This window comes from Prionailurus viverrinus, chromosome B3 (assembly GCF_022837055.1).
Source record: "Prionailurus viverrinus isolate Anna chromosome B3, UM_Priviv_1.0, whole genome shotgun sequence".
In the NCBI taxonomy this organism is placed as follows: domain Eukaryota; kingdom Metazoa; phylum Chordata; class Mammalia; order Carnivora; family Felidae; genus Prionailurus; species Prionailurus viverrinus.
In genome coordinates, this window is record NC_062566.1 from 129,768,016 (window position 1) to 129,786,148 (window position 18,133).

At 43.5% G+C, this 18,133-nt stretch overlaps 1 protein-coding gene across 7 annotated transcripts in view; it reads right to left on the reverse strand.

Moving 5' to 3' along the window:
- Window positions 1–18,133, reverse strand: part of TTC7B (tetratricopeptide repeat domain 7B) — a 255,265-nt gene that overhangs the window by 132,291 nt on the left and 104,841 nt on the right. For 4 of the 7 annotated variants that reach the window (XM_047861697.1, XM_047861696.1, XM_047861702.1 and 1 more), the window contains 2 exons: window positions 13,591–13,669; window positions 7,418–7,590 (listed from right to left, as the gene is read on the reverse strand). In XM_047861697.1, coding sequence (XP_047717653.1) covers window positions 7,418–7,590; window positions 13,591–13,669 — 252 coding nt within the window. Of the gene's footprint in view, window positions 1–7,417; window positions 7,591–10,713; window positions 10,868–13,590; window positions 13,670–18,133 lie in introns of those variants that run through there. The other 3 variants (XM_047861700.1, XM_047861701.1, XM_047861699.1) reach the window with 3 other exon arrangements.

The following is an 18,133-nucleotide window of genomic DNA, read 5'->3' on the forward strand; positions in this document are numbered from 1 at the left end:
CACACATGTTCGTTACAGGGTGGCCCGCAAGAGCTAGCTGTCTTATTAATCTGTTTTATGGAAGTTGGCTGAGCTATATAACATCTTGGATTGAAAGAAAAAGCTTTTAAGCTCAATGTTGCTCCTCGAGATTAGAGAACAAAAAAACCCAAACATACCCCCAATCTCCATTCTTTATAGCCTATAGCCTTGTGCTTTGAGCATTTTTAAAGACTTGTAGCATTTTTTCCCTCTGTTCTAAAAGCTCTAGAATCCTTTGAGTAGAATTAGAAGTGTTATCACCAACTGAGCCAAACTCGACTGTTTCACGGAAAGGAAGGGGAGTGCAATAAAAATGAACTTGGTTAAAAACACACAAACAAGGGGCGCCTGGGTGGCTCAGTCGGTTAAGCGTCCGACTTTGGCTCAGGTCATGATCTCACGGTTTGTGAGTTCGAGACTTGTGTCAGGCTCTGTGCTGACAGCTCAGAGCCTGGAGCCTGCTTTGGATTCTGTCTGTCTGTCTGTCTCTCTCTCTCTTTCTGCCCCGCCCCCACTTGTGCTCTGTTTCTCTCTCTCTCTCTCTCTCTCTCTCTCTCTCTCTCTCAAAAATAAATAAAGCATAAAAAAATGTTTTTAAACAAACAACCCCCCCCAAAACAAAACAAAACAAAACAAAACAAATCTCCTGGACGTTTTGGAGACGATTACAAAAGAATAAATCTTCCCAGTGATAACATCACAATCATTTCAGAGATGGGATGACTCCCCCACCAAAATGGTGAAAAAAAATGTCTTCCACATCATTATAGATCCTTGTTTTCTCTGAAGCGCTGGCAACTTTTGTATGGCGACAAAGGACCGTGAAGAGCAAGACAGAAAAAGCACAGTGCCTGGTTCTCTTTTTACAACTTTGACGTCCCTAGAGGTAAGGAAACCACCTGTGGATAGTTCCCGTTGCTCTTGTGGGCTAAAATTTTACGAAAAGGCTGGCCTGTAAATGCTGGGCAAGATTCTGGGATTTGCAGTGAATTTCCTAAAGGAGGTAGCTTGAGGTGAGCTGGGTTTTTCAGAGATGGAACTCTTCTTTCTCCTTAAATTCAGAAATAGAGCCTACAGAATTTGAATGAAGAGTGTTCATGTGTGTGTGTGTGTGTGTGTGTGTGTCCACCCAGCAATCATTTCCTGATATTCTGGCTCCAGCTTACATACAACTGGGACCTTACAAATAAAGCAGTAGCATTAACCTTTTTTTTCTCATGGCTAGCCAGTTCTGCATTGTCCAGACTAATTGAAAAGAAGAGAGAGCCCATGCTAATTGTGACTTAACACCAGCCAATTCAGTCCATGGATAATCCCTAAATTCCATTTGAGCCATCCAGTCTGCTTAAATGCTAAGTGTTATTTTTACCAGAGCTGCTAACAAGTAACACATTAACTGATTCTAATTCCACTTCCTCTACCCTTCCTTTCGAGGCAGGCGAGATGGGTACTCAGGAGCACTGCAAAGCTCTCAGGGCTGGCAGGAGGAAATGGGGGGTGAGAGAAGGAGGAAGGGTAGTTTTAAGGGACATGTTGAAAAACTATATATCAGAATGCACCCCTTCCAATACTTATGGATTCTCTAGACCCATTTCTGTCCATTCCTCCCTTCTTCTCTGTTGAACCTGATGTGGAGCTCAGGGTAGATGTCGGAATTGTGACAGTCTCCTGGTGGGGACCAAGAGCCTCAGGGGAGGTCCCAGGGTGCTTGGGTCTCAGCCTTGTGGAGTGGGAACGCTGGGGCTCTAGACCCACAGGACATTGACTAAAGGGTAGGGTGCAGGATTAAAAGGAGCAGAGAGAAAACAGGGCCCGTGGGGGGTGAGGACAAGCTCCTAGGGGACAGACTGGTGGCCAGCGGAGGGGGTGGAAGCACAGTGCTGCTGGGTAAGATGGAAGGACTGCACTGAAAGCCCAGCCACATTACTAACTCACGGGCTGACCTGCAGGCAAGCCACTCATTTTCTGACTTTGGATGAAATTTACCAACTCACTGTCTGACTCTACACAAAAGAAACAAGGACAAGAAGCTTCACTTATAGTGATCATGACCTTGCTGAGGTTCCCAGATAACAGCCCTTTCTTAAAATTTTCCCAGATAGGTGAAAAATGTCACTATATGTGGTAGAAACCATCATACAAAAGAAATCAATCCAATTTTATCCAACTGCCGTTCATCTTTCTGTCATCTTTAGCCATTACACAACTAATGACGAGTAGGATGTCTGGAAGTCAACGGCACCATCTGGGAGTCAAAGCAGACCCTATTTAGGTACAAAGATGGCCCTGAGCACCTCCAACCTGTAAGAAAGTTATGTGTAAGTAATGACGGCATCAACTCCAAGGCCCAGCAATGGTGCCTTTTATTTTGACTATGTCTTGCCTGATTGTGATACTACTAGGGAATTTCTGGACAAATGCAGCCTCTGAACCACAGCCAGTGGAGAAGAGCTAAAGAATCAAAGCCGACAAGGCTGCAGCCCCACCCCATCCCCAAGTCACACTGTTAAAGATGCTGAGACAGAAAACACATCAGTCCCAGGTTTGTGTGGAAGGACAAGGATTCCAAGAAAGAAAAACTAATCATTAAGAGTACCTGCTGATTATGAGGGATCAGCTAGCTTGATGTGAGGATCAACCAGGCACACAATTCCATACAGGTCAACATCCCCTCATGACAAAGAAAGAAGGGTCCTTCGTTTGGACCAAGTCCCCTGAGCTATACTCTGGAGTGGACTGGGTGAGTCCCACAAAGCATATGGCCTTGGACGAGGCCTTCTGCATTCCTGATGAGAAGACAGGCCCTCCACCATGACTGGAAGGTGGGCCATGTACACTAGAGGTGAGCCCAGGGCAGGAACCGGGGGCACAGGGGGTTGCTCACACGGCTTCAGTTCTGCCATCAGGTGGTTCTCCTGACCCTTCAAGCCCCCCATCTTCACACTTTAAACAGTGTCCTCATCTTTACCCAAAGCCTGTGCACTGGCTCTGGGAGGTTCAGATCTATATTTAGAACTCCATGATAGTCACTCTCTCCTCCTGGGCCTACAAAGGAGTTCAGCACATCTGGCTCCAGGCTTTCAATAAATGTTCTCATCAACCACTTTCTGGCACAAAAGTAGTTTTTAATCTCCCTCCTTACTTTGCATAAATCAAGAAGTCAAATATGCATTTAATGATCTAAGCCACCTAAAGTGTTCTTTACAAGGAGGAATACAATAGAAGGAAGATATACCTGACGTGTGTACACTAAAGGAACATGTGTAAGAATGTTCATTGCAGCACGTTCTAGAAGGAGGAGTCAGATAAACACATGAACCAAAAAAATCAGATATTTTGAGTGCTATGATGAAAAACAAAGGAGCTAATGTGATAGAATATGCTTGGAAAGGACAGTTAGATACAGTGACTGGGAATCCTTTCTGAGAAGATAACAGTTAAGCTATTTGGGCCAAGGCCTAGATGAGATGGAACCAGCCCCAACTGAGAAACAACTCCAACATACATCATGAACAGAACGGATCAATATATTAGAATAGCTATGGAATACTGTGCAATAATGAAAACAGACTCCAACTGCATGCAAAAATATGGGTGAATCTCTCAAACATAATGTTAGAAGAAGTTAAACAGAAGAGTTCTTCATGTATTATTCCGTTTACATAAATTAAGAAAAATGGGCCAAACTAATTATTGGGACAGAACTCAGGATGGTTTCCCTTGGATAGGGAACTTGGTAAAAAGTCACCAAGTTTTATACTTCTGGTTTATTTCTCTCAATGTGTGTCATGTATCAGTAAAAAGCTTACTTAAAAAATAAATAAGCAAAGATAAAAAAAAATTCCACATGGAAAGACCTAGAAGGAAGGAAGTAAAGAGGCCAAGAGCATGTGCTCCCTCCCCTCTTTTCTATCTAGGATTGTCAACATCTGCTTTCCTTTCAAAATTCAAGATGGGGAGAGAATGAGCATCCTGTTTCCACTTCACATGCAGGCCACATTGACAAGGAGTGGAGTTTTCTGACAGAGCTCACTTTTCCATTATGACCAACTATTCTGAAGGGTTCTTGCGATTTGCTGGAGCTAGAAGGCTCTGTGCCTCCTAAAGTCTGCTCTGTGCTCATATTTCTCATAAGAGACTGAGAAGGGGGAAGCATTTGGGACTATTGGCCAAGATGGGGTTTAATCATTATCCGTGGATTTCCTTTTTCACCTCCCAACTACCACAAATGAATTGGTGGTAATGCCCTTCTCACCACAGGGTTGACCAATCAGATAGTCCTGGTGATTAGGAAGCGCCAACACACGTGTAATCCCAACAGGCTTTCTCTGTTTACTAATAAACCAGGAATATCCCTGGGAACACACAAAACTAGAAAGCTAAAAAATGATAGTAATGACTGAAGGAATAAGGACCGTGTGGAAATTAATGAAATAGTGAATAGAGACACAATTCAAAAAAAGGAACAAAACTAAAAGCTGGTTCTTTGAAAAGATCAGTGAAATCTGATGAAGTCTGGCTTAGCATCTGAAAATTAATTAATGTAATACATTACATCAATAAAGAAAAAATGTACATGATCATTTTGATAGATGCAGAAAAAACATTTGACAAAATTAAATACCCTTTCATAAAAAAAATTACTCAACAAACTAGTGATAGAAGGGATCTTTCTCAACCTAATAAAAGGTATATATGAAAACCCACAGCTAACCTCACACTTAATGGTGAAAGACTAGATGCTTTTCCCTCGTAAAATCAGGAATAAGACAAGGATGTCCACCACTCTTGCCACTTCTATTCAACGTTATATCAGAGGTTAGCCAAGGCTATTAGGGAAGAAAATGAAATAAAAGTCATCTAAGTTGGAAAGTTAGACATAAATTACTTCTATTTGCAGATGACATGATTTGGTATGTGGAAAATACTAAGGAATCTAAAAAACTATTTGAACTAATGAACTAGTTCGGCAAGATTGCAGTATAAAAGATCAATATAGAAAATCCATTGTATTCTATATATTTGTAATGAACAAACCAAAGACGAAACGAAGGAAACAATTCCACCTATGATATCATCCAAAAGCATAGCACACACAATAAGTTTCACAAAATAAGTGTAAAACTTTAACCCTAAAAATAACAAATCACTGCTGAAAGAAATCAAACAAAACCTAAATAAATGAAAAGACATCCCATGTTCATGGATCAGAAGACTTAATATTGTTAAGATGGCAACTCCTCAAATTGATCTATGGGTTCAATGTAATTCCTATCAAAATCCTAGCTGCCTTTTTTCCCCCCAGAAATGGACAAAAACTGATCCTAAAATGTATATGAAAATGCAAGGAACTGGGGGATGGGGGTGACAGCAGCTAAGAGGTACTGAGTTTATTTTTGGGGTAATGAAAATGTTCTAAAGTTGATTATGGTGATGGAAGCACAATTATAGGACCAATATTAAAAGCCACTGAACTATATACTTTAAATGAGTAAATTGTAAAGTATGTGAATCATATCTCAACAAAACGGTTAAAAAAAAACCCAACTGACTGTATCTGTGCAAAATGAAATTGTGACTTAGCAATCAGCGCTGGTATGGGAATCCTCTGGTGAACCAGTAATTGCATTTTCTAGATCTGCATGTTGCCTCCATAATTCTCCTTGGACAGATGGGGAAGTTGACGTCAGAACAGTGACAAAGTCTGAGTGGTTCACAAAATAAAGGAGAAGTGGCCGGCTCTATGAGCTTTTTTGCCTTCAAGAGGTGAGACCACATTGGAATAACACCCAAAGAGACAGAGAGCTCTATCTATGTGTCCAGCTTGATCAGGGGAGGGAGTAAGAGCTGAGTTTCTCAATATACCTGGCATCTTATATACCTGTCAATTAAGAAACATAGAAAGCACACACACAAACACACACAAAAATCTCAGGTCTATTTTTAGGATGTAAGTTTCACTTTAAAAATGAACCCCAAACCTGCTTCTAAATAGTTCATAATGAGGAGTCAGCATTTTTAAAGTGAGAGTTTGGGAATTGTTAGGACAGATGTTCTGTGAATCCAGATAAGGACTAAGGAGTGAACACAGGCCATGAATTAAGCAAACTCATGGTTCAACGAGGCCATAAAAAGGGGGGATTAAATTAAAAGGGGATTAAACACAAATTAAAATAAGCCTAGGGAAAAAGTTAAGAATATGCTCACTCTGAATCCATACAAGAAATACAGTCTGAACAGGAAGATGATGAGGGAGAGAAAAGCCAGGGTCAACATAAGAGGATTAAGAGAGGCTGCCTGGAGAAATGCTGTCCCCTTTGAAAATGCGACAATCATTTTCAGAAGTCACACATGTAGTATCTAGCAATACAGCAGCCTGCAGTCTCTCTGCCATTTTCCCGATTTGATTAACAACCGTGGAGGCTTCCATATGCATTCATACACGCCACCTTTCCCTCATGGAGAGATTCTGAAAAGCCATCATGCCTTGTCCTCGCAGGGACAGGCAAAGATGGGAAGGTGAGGCTCTAAGGGGAGGAATCAAGAGTGAGTCAACAACTGTCCCTGTCTCCTGGCCCTCTTCATGGTCTCTCCCTGCCACGTCCCCCTCCCCCAAATGGGGAGGGCCCACACGGAGACTGCAGTGGTTCCCTAGCCCACCTTCCTCAAAGGTGGTTAAGTCCCAGATTTAAAACTTAAAAAAATTAAGAGGATCTAAAAATGACATCACATCTTCCAATCACTTACAAATTATTTAATTCTCCTTCTTCTTATAGATAATTCAGTTTAAAACAAATTTTTATTCTTTTTTTAATGTTTATTTTTATTCTTATTTTTGAGAGAGGGAGAGAGTGCGTAAGAGATGGGCAGAGGGGTGGGGGGGACAGAGGATCTGAGGTGGGCTCTGCGCTGAGAGCAGAGAGCCCAACGCAGGGCTTGAACTCACAAATGGTGAGATCACGACCTCAGCTGAAGTTCGGATGCTTAACCAACTGAGCCACCTGGGCACCCCTAAAACAAATTTTTAAACAAAAAGATCAAGGAATTGCTGAAGAAAAGAAAAAAAGGTTAACTCTGGCTTACAAACAGATTTGTCGCTAATTGCTGGATAATGCTACGTTTCTTACAATAAATAGAATGAGAATCCCAAAGACCAACAGTGATGGCTGAAAACGGTGCCCAACCACCGAAATGAGAGAATTTTCCTACTTAAAATGCCCCACTGGTGCATAGATATTTGCAGAAGTTATGAAAAATAATGAGGTCTATCTATTAAATTGGCAAATGAGACTTGTCTGGTTCTCTTCTCGGGGAAGAATCTGCCCTTGAACTTCTACTCATCCTTGAGTTTTCCCCCAATCCCCTAACCTACAAATGAGGACATCAACTGCCATACTTCTCTCCTGAGTAGACGCGGGCTTTCCGAGGCAGGGTGTAGGTTTTGGTGTTTGCTCCTTTCCGGAGAGGATCGTCCAGAGGTGACTGGCAGGGTGGATCCTCCAGGGGGTTCCAGTAGCTCTGTTCACACATACCCCGCAACAAGATCTCCGCCAACTGCCTGGCTATTGTCTGGAAACACAAAGGAGGAAAGGCATAGCTATGAATCAATTTTGCATCATTCATTCACTCGTTCACTCATTCAATAAATATTTTTCAGTCATCATTTTGTGCTAGGCACAATTCCAAGACTCATGATTAAAAATTTTTTACTTCGGGGCGCCTGGGTGGCGCAGTCGGTTAAGCGTCCGACTTCAGCCAGGTCACGATCTCGCGGTCCGTGAGTTTGAGCCCCGCGTCAGGCTCTGGGCTGATGGCTCAGAGCCTGGAGCCTGTTTCCGATTCTGTGTCTCCCTCTCTCTCTGCCCCTCCCCCGTTCATGCTCTGTCTCTCTCTGTCCCAAAAAAAATAAACAAACATTGAAAAAAAAATTAAAAAAAAAATTTTTTACTTCTCTGATGAAAATTATATCAGTTGGTGACAAAAAATAAAATACAATACAGCAAGATAGTTGAACCTTTTTGAAACACAAGTTCATGCCCTTTGAATGCCACCCTGCCTCTGAAACGCTAAACGTGTTTTATGCCTAAAGCAACTGAAACTTTGAGTTAAGTTCTCTCCCAAAAGCTCTTGTAACAGGTGAACTGCAAATATTTTCATCACCTCCCAACAGATCCCTGCTGAAACCCAAACTTGGCATCAACCTAGATGATGTTATTCCTGAAAAAAAAAAAAAAATCTCTTCGTTGATGGTAAGATGACAATCAGGGAAGATTTTTAGAATGCCTTCCCTCTTTGAAGTGCCACAGGCCAGTACCATGGTGGCCCCATCCTGGGACTCAGCACCTGGGCACCTCGTTCCGGGCGCACCCTGGGCCTTGCGGCCCAAAGGCTCCTGCTGACCTTGTGCAACAGAGAAAGCAAGGTGGGGAGCGTGGCTGCTGATCAAGAGAGACCTCTTTTCAAAGCTGGATAGGTATCTCTTTCCTCACTGTGAAAACCCAGACATATCTGGGTCTTGTCATCCTGAGTTAGAAACAGATTTACTATGCTTTCCAAGCCCTCTGTCATGGAACATATAGAACAGTACCACGTAGGATGAAAGGGAAGAGGGTGTGTGTGGCATCTACTAAGAAATAGTTCGTTGGCTGATACGTATCAGTTCATTTACCTCATAATCTTCCAGAGATAAAGGAGAGGAGAAGTAAAAACAAACACACAAACAAACAAACTCACAAAATCTCTCTGAAAACAGAAGCATTGCACCTGAGGGTGGTCCAGGCTACCCCATGATCAGCCAAAGGTGGCAAAATAAAACTTCAACCATTAGGTTTTCCCACAAGGTTTTAGCATTCTTTGGAACACGCAGAGAATGCTGATCTTCCCTGAGGGCGAGACTTTTTTTTTTTTAATAAATATGTTCCAGGAGAGAACTCTGCTAGGCTTTCATCCACATGAAATCTCCTAAAACACCACAAGGAAACTTAAAAGCAACCAAATCACTAGCTTAGTGGTTTCTGATGACCACTGGGTAAAGGCAAATTTTCTTAATTATTCCCAAGTAAGACCCGCTGGCTTTAAATGTCTACAAAAATGTGAAATTAAATGCACTCCTATCATCCCCAACTGAGCCATCTGTAAAGATCTCATAAGCACACAATTTTCAGGACCTGAACAGCTCCCGAACTGTTTTCTTAAACCTTCCATTATAGTTTCATTTCCATCTCATTGCAGTCATATACGTTAATGACTTCTGCTGGAAGCATCAACTGGCAGAAATAACCTCCACTCGCTATAGCTGAGGGGAAAAAAAAGTCAAAGGAGAAAAAATGAACGAGGAACTTCATTTTCTGGGTATATCTGCCATGGAGGGATTCTGAAGTTATAAAAATCTCTGTCCTAAAAAACAGTTTGCTTGTCCACTAACTAGACAGCTCATGCGAGATCTCACTTTACCTCAGGGTATTAACCTTCCAGAGAGACTTTGAAAATAAGGTTTTGATGTGATTGCATATTTTAAGGGTGTCATTTCACCACTGCACTACCGACTAGTTTGGTTGTGGGCACTGAGAGCCCACATGAAGTTTTCAGAACAGGAGATTAAATATGAGAAATTACCAGCAACATTACCAATGTCAATCAGACCTTCTACTTTTTTATACTCAGGTTTCATTTGCTTGCAGTTGAAAAGTTAACAAATTATTGGTAGCTATCAAAGTCAGAAGGAAAGAAAGGAGAGGAAGGGAGCCAGAAGCAAGTCAGGTTTTTATGTACAAATCCGTTTTGTAAATCCATTATGTAAATCCGTTTTGTATATATTTTTTAAATTGTGGTAAAATTCGTATAACATATAATTTACTATTTTAACCATTTTGGTGTATAATCCAATGGCACTTAGTACCTTCAGTGCTATACAATCATCACCTCTATCTGGTTCCAGAATATCACCCCAAAATGAAAGCCTGTATAGTAGTCACTTATAGTAGTCACTACATTCCCCCCTTCCAGACCCTGGGAACAGCTAATCTGTAGATTTGCCTGTTTGGGACATTTCATAAAAATGGAATCACACAACTTGTGGCCTTTTTGTATCTGGCTTTTTCACTCAGTGTAATGTTTCCTAGGCTCACTTATGTTGTAGCCTGGGTCAGTCTTCACTCTTTTTGTGGCCGAATAATACTCCGTTGTGTGGACATACCACATTCTGTTTATCTAATCATCAGCAGATAGACATTTGGATCGCTTCCATCTTTTGGCAATCATAAATAGTGCTGCTACGAACATTAACGTTCAAGTTTTTGTTTGAACACCTGCTTTTAGTTCCTTGGAGTGTTTCCCTAACAGTGGGTTGCTGTAAATGTACTGTTAAGCCCTCAGCTATGGTCTCACCCCATAGAGCTTACAAAGCGACATTTCCATCTCCTAAGTGTGTCATAAATTTGCAATGATCAGCTGATCCTTGAGGAATCCTATGGTTATGAGCAGTATTAACTGGACAAGCTTTCTGATGTCTAGTGCAGACCAAGATACCAGTGAATAAGCCCACCAAGCACCAAGTGCTTCTCAGCTGGGGAAGGCAAAGAATCCCTTGTGGAAATGAGAAAATAAAATTCTCGGGTTTTGCCCCAAACCTACTCAGTTGACATCTCTGAGGTCAGGATTAGGGATGTGTACTTGTTCAAAAATGTTGCTCACATAATTCTGATGCACACCTTTGGTTCAGCCCTCAAGGAATTGGAAGCAGTTCAACCTAGGTCACGTGAGCCTCATCAACCAAGACCACAGGTCTACTTGCGCCTCAAGTCCAACACAGACAGGAAGTGACTCCTCTCGCGTCAGCACCAACCAGTTAGCAGCTGAAAATGCCCAGGGGCAACTCCAGTCTATCCAGACTTCTTTAGGAGCCTCTTCACAGTACTTCTCAGAAAAAAAAAGGAAAACTAATTGAAAAAACTTCTCTCCCTTCCTGACATATCTTTATTCAGAATCCCACCTCATAGGATTTTTATAAGTTAAAGTACATTGATTTCAATACCACAAACCTTAGGCAATGGTGGAAGATATTCTCTAATTCTGTGAAAAATAATGTTGAAGTAAACAGCAGGCAGATCCCCACAGTGCACTCAATGCACTTGCATCTTCTAGTGGGGGAAAACCATTAATCTCCTTAATAAAATATATATGCTTTTGAGTCAACAATATGAACAAATGCATCATATTTAAGCAATCTTGAAAGACTGGATTTTTAATCAGCTCTTAAAACAATTATAAGAACACTTGCCAGTATAATCAGTTACTTTAATCGTGCTTCCAAATCTTAAAAGAACCTGTTCGTGCTGACCAGGCAAGGAGTGTTATGAAATGTTGGGAGGAGGTCAATCCGAGAGAAAAGACATTTGGCAATAATTTTTATCTATACTTTTTCAGGGTTTTGTTTTGTTTTGTTTTCCCTTAAAGAACTCTACAAATCAAAATGTCTAGTTTGAACTTCTTAAGGCACCTAAAAATCCCATCAATATATAAATAAATCTCACAGACCAGGTGAAGTCTTGGTGGGGGGTAGGGGGTGGGGGGCGTAAAGTCACCCATCTTCCCTCATGCCCACTAATTCCAGGAAAGCCTCTGGCTTAGCCACCTGGCCCCATGACAGTTGCGCATCCTAAAACCCTGAAGACACCAAAAAGAAGATTCAGCCTCTCTTCCCACAACAGGAGTCTCTTGGCCTTGCCCAAGTGAAACTCTACCATGGCACGAAAAGGGGCCATGACGTGAGGAGGACAGTGGCATGGTAACAAGACAAAGGAAAGTGGAATCTTGTGTGGGGTTGTATGTGATACTCGCTTAGCTTCTGGTAAGCTCCAGACCTTCACCCAGACACCCCTTGGCTATGGCTCTGCAGGCCAAGCTATGGGGGTACTACCATCAATAAGTTCCCCCAGCAGGGAAAGTGTAAGAAAGAGGGAGAACTTAAGTCAACAAGAGAGCCAAACAGCGATCAACAGCTTGGTTTATGGAACCAGCTTTTATATTTCTCCTCTGAGTTTTAGAGTCAATATAACTCATCAAACAACTAAGTACTCTTCAGGATCTAATCTGCTTTTGCTCTGGTTAGGTTTTGGTGTGAAATCATTAGCAGACAACCGACTCCTTTGCTACACTGGCATCTGGGAGGGCTTACGTGGCCCCTGCCTTATGGGACGCATTCCTTGGGTTTCAAGAGCTAGCACTGACAATAAATACATAAAAAGATGCTCAACATCATCAACCATCAGGGAAATGTAAATTAAAACCGCAATGAGACAGCACGTCACATGTACTGGGATGGCAACAACTAAAAAGACAACAGCAAGTGCTGTGAGGGAATATGGAGAAATTGGAGGCCTCGTAACTTTCGGGGGGAATGTAAAATGGTGCAGCCACTTTGGAGAATCATCTGGCAGTTCCTCCAAATGTTAAACGCAGGGTTACCATATTACTCGACAATCAAAAAAGAATGAACTCTTGCCATTTGCAACAACGTGGGTAGAACTAGAGGGTATTACGCTAAGCGAAATTAGTCAGAGAAAGACAAATACCATATGACTTCACTCATATGTGGAATTTAAGAGACAAAACAGATGAACAGAGGATAGGGAAACAAAAATAACATGAAAACAGGGAGGGGGACAAAACGTAAGAGGCTCCTAAATATAGAGAACAAACTGAGGGTTGCTGGAGGGGTGGTGGGTGGAGGGATGGCTAAATGGACAAGGGGTTAGTGGGGAGGACACCTGGAATGGGCACTGGGTGTTCTATGTAGGGGATGAATCACTGGTTTCTACTCCTGAAATCATTATTGCACTGTATGCTAACTAACTTGGATGTAAATTAAATCATTAATGAGTTAAACAAACAAACAAACAAACAAACAAATGTAGAGCTACCATACGATCCAGAGATTCCAGTCCTAGGTACAAGAATGTATATTTCCACCTAAAAACTCGCATGAGAATGTCCACTGCGGCATCATTCATAGTCACCAACTCGTGGAAACAATCCAAATGTCCATCTGATGAACAGATACATGAGATGTGTTCTATCCATGCGGTGGGATAGTATTTGGTCACAAAAAGGAGTGAAGTGCTGATCCGTGCTACAACTTGGGTGAACCCTGAAAGCAGTGTGCTAAGGAGGCCAGTCATAAAAAGACCACATGGTACATATCACCCCGTTTATCTGAAGTGTCCAAAACAGTCAGATCCATAAAAGCCAAAAAGAAATTAGTGGTTGCCGGAGGCCAGGGGAAGAGGGGAGCGTGGGGATTGACTACTGATAGGTATGGGGTTTCTCTTTGGGGATGAGAATGTTCTGGAATTAAACAGTAGTGACGGCTGAGCAATCTTGCGAGCATACTACAAACCAGTGACTTTAAATGGGTGAGATGTATAGTGTGGAAATTAGATCTCAATAAAGCTCATATATCTATGACAGAGGGGCAGAGGGGCAGAGGGACAGAGGGAGGGGAAGGGAGGCAAGGAGTGAGAACACCTGAAGTGCCCTTCTGGCCTCAATCAAGTTATCCATCACACTCACCATTCGCAGGTTTTGAGTTGTTCTTGTTTCTACTGCTCTGAGGATCTCTCTAAATCTCCCGACTCCTCTTGTCAAGTTCCTGTGTGCACACAGAATTTGACAGGGTTTCCATCTGGCGTGCATTAATATTAAATATTTTATACACATATTTCAATGCATTTTGTCTACATAAAAGCTGTTGGCTAGGTTTTCAGCAAACAATTATTCTGCACATGTCCATCCATCTTTGTTCAACTCTGAAAAATTTGGCCTGGGATTGGTGGTCTTTTGCGCTTCCACAGTCAGATTTCCTCAAGAAAAAAAAAAATGTGAAAATCAGTTCTAAGGTATAGAAGGAAGAAAGAAAGGAAGGAAGGAAGGGAGGGAGGGAGGAGAAAGGAAAGGAAAGGAAAGGAAAGGAAAGGAAAGGAAAGGAAAGGAAAGGAAAGGAAAGGAAAGGAGGAAGAAAATGTAAGATATCTTGCAAGAGTTTCTCCTCAACCTTACAATGGCTCTGTAGTTTTCCTGCTCTATTGATTGGTGCCGAAATCTATCTTTTCACTTAAAAGGTGGGTGGCAACAGGGTACAGAAATGTCAGCACTGAATGCACTGTGGGTAAAGGCTTCCTGTTACTTGCGATTTTTATGGGCAAGACAAAGGTAACAGGTATGAAAACGGTGGGGTTCCACCAAGCAATCACTCTGCATCTTGGAGGACAGAAATCACTGTCCCCAAAAGCCATCAAACCGGCCTTCCTCCCCCCAACCCTGCACCAACAAGAAAAAGCAAATGGTCAAAGGCCCTTCCGAGAGCAAACGCATGAGGACTGGAACCCGGAGCTGCCTGACTCTGCTCAGAACACATCTCCCCTCCCGGCCCCACACCTCCCAAGACAAACGGAGAAGTCATTGTTTAGTGACATCCTGGTGCAGATGTCCAGGCCCCTGCCCGTTGTCCTCCCTGAAAGCTGCGCCTGCCCTGCTCAGCTGGGAACACTTCCCATTTACATTGAGTGCTGCCACCACCTATGACATAACTCGGTGATATTTATAACTTGCTCATTAGGACACATCTCATCTTTCCAAAAAGCCGCAGAACGGGTCAGCCGGTACAAACCTGTCAGCCAGCCTCTGCCGGCTGGGACAGATGCTCTAGGTATTTGCCTCTCTTCTTGGGTGACATTTTAAATCATGCAAAGGTATTTAATCAAACTGAATGTGGGGTTTCTGTAGGTTACAAGCACTCACGCGGGCTGTTCCTTTGTATCTTATACCTACATGACGTCCCAGGACTCTCGTTCACAAGTACAGCCCCGGAACTTTAAGATAATAGTTTACTGGCGTATGTACATAAATACTCTCGGATTCCTCTCACCCACACATATCAGATGATACCAGATCAGAAGCTTTATGGTGACATAAAAAGAGAAGCGTGTGCTCAGGACTCTAAGCGGCGCTAAAGAAAATCTAACAGAGGCGTGAATAAAAATTAGGTAATAGGCCCCAGGACATACGATCTCCTCTGCTTTCCCCTTCGTTTGTTTTTATGGGATCTGTGTTCACAGGCAACAAAGTACATTTGCTTTGGACTGAAGCTCAGCTCTCTTGAGTAACGGGGTGGGGGGTGGGGGAGGAAATAGCAACAGCTAAAAAAGGGATGGGTGTGGGCACGGTGGGCTAATTTTGTTCCAGAATCACAGACCAAGCTCCTACTGTGCGCAAAAGGAACGGCAGTTTGAACTGTAGGACCTAAGGGTGGGGCTGAGGGAACACAACTAAAGACCCAGTGTGTAAAGGGCTGTTTTTCCAGGGTGGAAATCAGGCCTGAAAGTAGCATCAAATCTGAATATGATGAGCCAGGGAAGGCTGCAAGATAGGCACTGGTCATTCAGAATGTTTCCCGCGCCCTGCTGGCAAAAGGAGACACTTATCCAGTTACAGACCCACAGAATTTTCCAGCTAGACACGATCCAACGCAACCTAGTCCATTATGACACAGAAGTGAAATGGCTCGCTCAGGTTCACAAACCCAGTCAGAGAATGAGCTGGAAGCTTTCTCCTGGGTTCTATCACCTTTCTGGGCAAAAGAAATGTCAGCTCTGAAAGCGAAGTGAGGCTCTAGAAGAAAGAACAAAGTACGAATAAGGGAGCTCAGGTCTCTGTTTTGTAACATTTATATGCAAATCACTTCATATATACATAATACAGATTTTACCCGTTCCAGTGACCACAGCTAATGAGCTACTGCTAGGAAGTGGTTCACGATCCAAAAGAAAATGCGTCAGCCCAGGTGAAGCCTTCTGGAGGGTACTGCCTCGGCTGCCTTAAAAGAGAAAGGATGGCTGGAGAAACTCAACTACCCTCTGAGGGCCAGGAGGCTCTCCCGCGCGGGACCGAGGCCCCCTGCTGGATGACTGGAGGAAGTGTCTGGGCCTCAGGGGTGCGGCACGGGAGGGGGCTGATCAGCCTCTGGGTGCTTGTTCCCAAGGTACCCACGCTGCCTCTGAAGCAAACGGTTTTTCTCAACTGTTTCCACGGTATTTCTGGCGGGAGCTTTTCAGAATCGAATTGTTCCTCAAGCTCTGGGATCCTGCTTGTAAACAAAGGATCCACAGTGACCCCCCGAAGGCCTCACCCCACCGTGCCAATCAAACGAATGTGGCACCATCCACACGTGGGTGTCCGGCCACAGACCAGGCTGACAGCAGGAAGAAGGGGCTGGAGGTGAAAGATTTTAAATAGCAGAAGAGGAAGAAAGTTTCCCAGATGCAGAAACATCTCCTTCTCAGCAACTCCTATACCATTCATACATTTTTTTTTTTAGGCACATAATTTTATTCAACCAATCATTTCCAACCGTTGCCATGACAGCAGAAAAAAAATTTAAGCTAGATGGATGATCATGACAGAAAGGAACAAAAAGGGGAATTAACTTATAAGAATTATAGCCTAAATGCTATGAAATACTCCATTTTGAGGGAAATAAAAGCCACAGGATTGCCTTCATGTCTCTAAACTATTAGTTTATTCTTCAAATGTTGAGATCATTAAATATCTAGAATGAATTGTTGCTTAAAAACTCCACTCCAAAACGAAGACAAGGGAGGCCAGGACGTTCCTTGGTTTTGAGGGTTTCCACAGACCCTTCACATTAGGTCACTGATTCCATTTCAACACCCTTGACTGAGAGAGCACAATGATGTCAGAATTCATTATGGCAAACTAGACTCAAAATGAATGTTCCTGCCAGCCTGTGAGCAGCGGGCACTTTGGCAAGCTGTCAGAACTTGGGGTTCACCTCCCGCATCTTGCTTGGGTAAGCTTTCTAAGCTGGGCGCGTCTCCCTCCGTGTGGAAAGGTTCCCAACAGCTCAGCTATCACCAAGGAGAAGGGGCCTGGGCGTCCCTTGAGCCCCAGCTGGTTGTCCAGTGTGACGAGCAGGCACAACCCTGTCTTCCCTTGCCAACATCCCTGTGTGCCCCCAACCCTGTGGGGAGAGCTTGGGCCAGTCCCACCGCCTTGCTCGCGTTCAAACCCAGGCAACCTACTGCTCTGTCTTGACAGGAAAGCCCGCCCACTTTTCCCAGGGACGCGTTCTGTTCCTGGTGACCTACTTGCACTTCTTCTTCCCTCCTCCTTTCTCCATCTGGTTTCAGATGGGAGGAACCTCCCAGGTCTCGTCTGCTGGCCCTTAGGTCAGGGCAAAAGCATGACTTCCTGAGGACACCGAGGGAGGCGGCGCTGCCAGCACTTGGCCTCCCTCTGGACCCCGCAGGCCCTGTGGCAGCCATTTGAAGGCTGGTCTCTGAAATTTACACCCTGCCACGTGCAAGTCCACGGCAGCGCCTGTTTCACGACTCTGAGCCACATTCAGAGCTCTTTGACATGGCCACCTGTGCCTCTGTGCCATGAAATCAAGGAGGAGCTGCATTGGGAAGGAAGCCAGAGCTCCAGAATCAAAATCAAAATGGGAAACCAGGGCTGGGAGAAACTTGGAGACGTTCAGAACCGTTACACCTCGTGATAGGTGGCTCCTTCAACAGCAAGCTCAATACACCTTTTTCGTTATTATTTCTCCTTTCGTTTCTTGGGACCAGCGTGGGTGGGACGGGGCAGTTCTTCCCCTAACTTGTCCTTCCAGATTATTTTCTGACCTCAGAGTCTGGCCCAGGCCACCAACACTCTTCGATTCAACTATCCATTATCACGGTCATGCAAACCCAAAGTTCTGGGGTGAATAAAATACTTTTTATGCTGTTTGTCAAACTCCTGGATGATAAGGAAAAAGTGCTCCTGCTAGAGTAAGTTCAATATTTTTTCTCCTCTGTGGTTAAGAAATCTATAACCAAAGATCAATTACAGAACAAGTCAAGCTAGTAGATCTCTCAGAACTAAGAAGTCACTGGCTTTTCCCAGGTCTTTTCTTACCAACTAGCACCCCTGAGGCTCTTCAGCAGTAGGGTCATTTCAACAGTCACTGAGTGCATTGTTCTTCAGGTTCCAGGCTCATCCCTGAAGATACACTGGCGAGCAAGGGACACCATCCCACCCCAGGGAGCTCAGA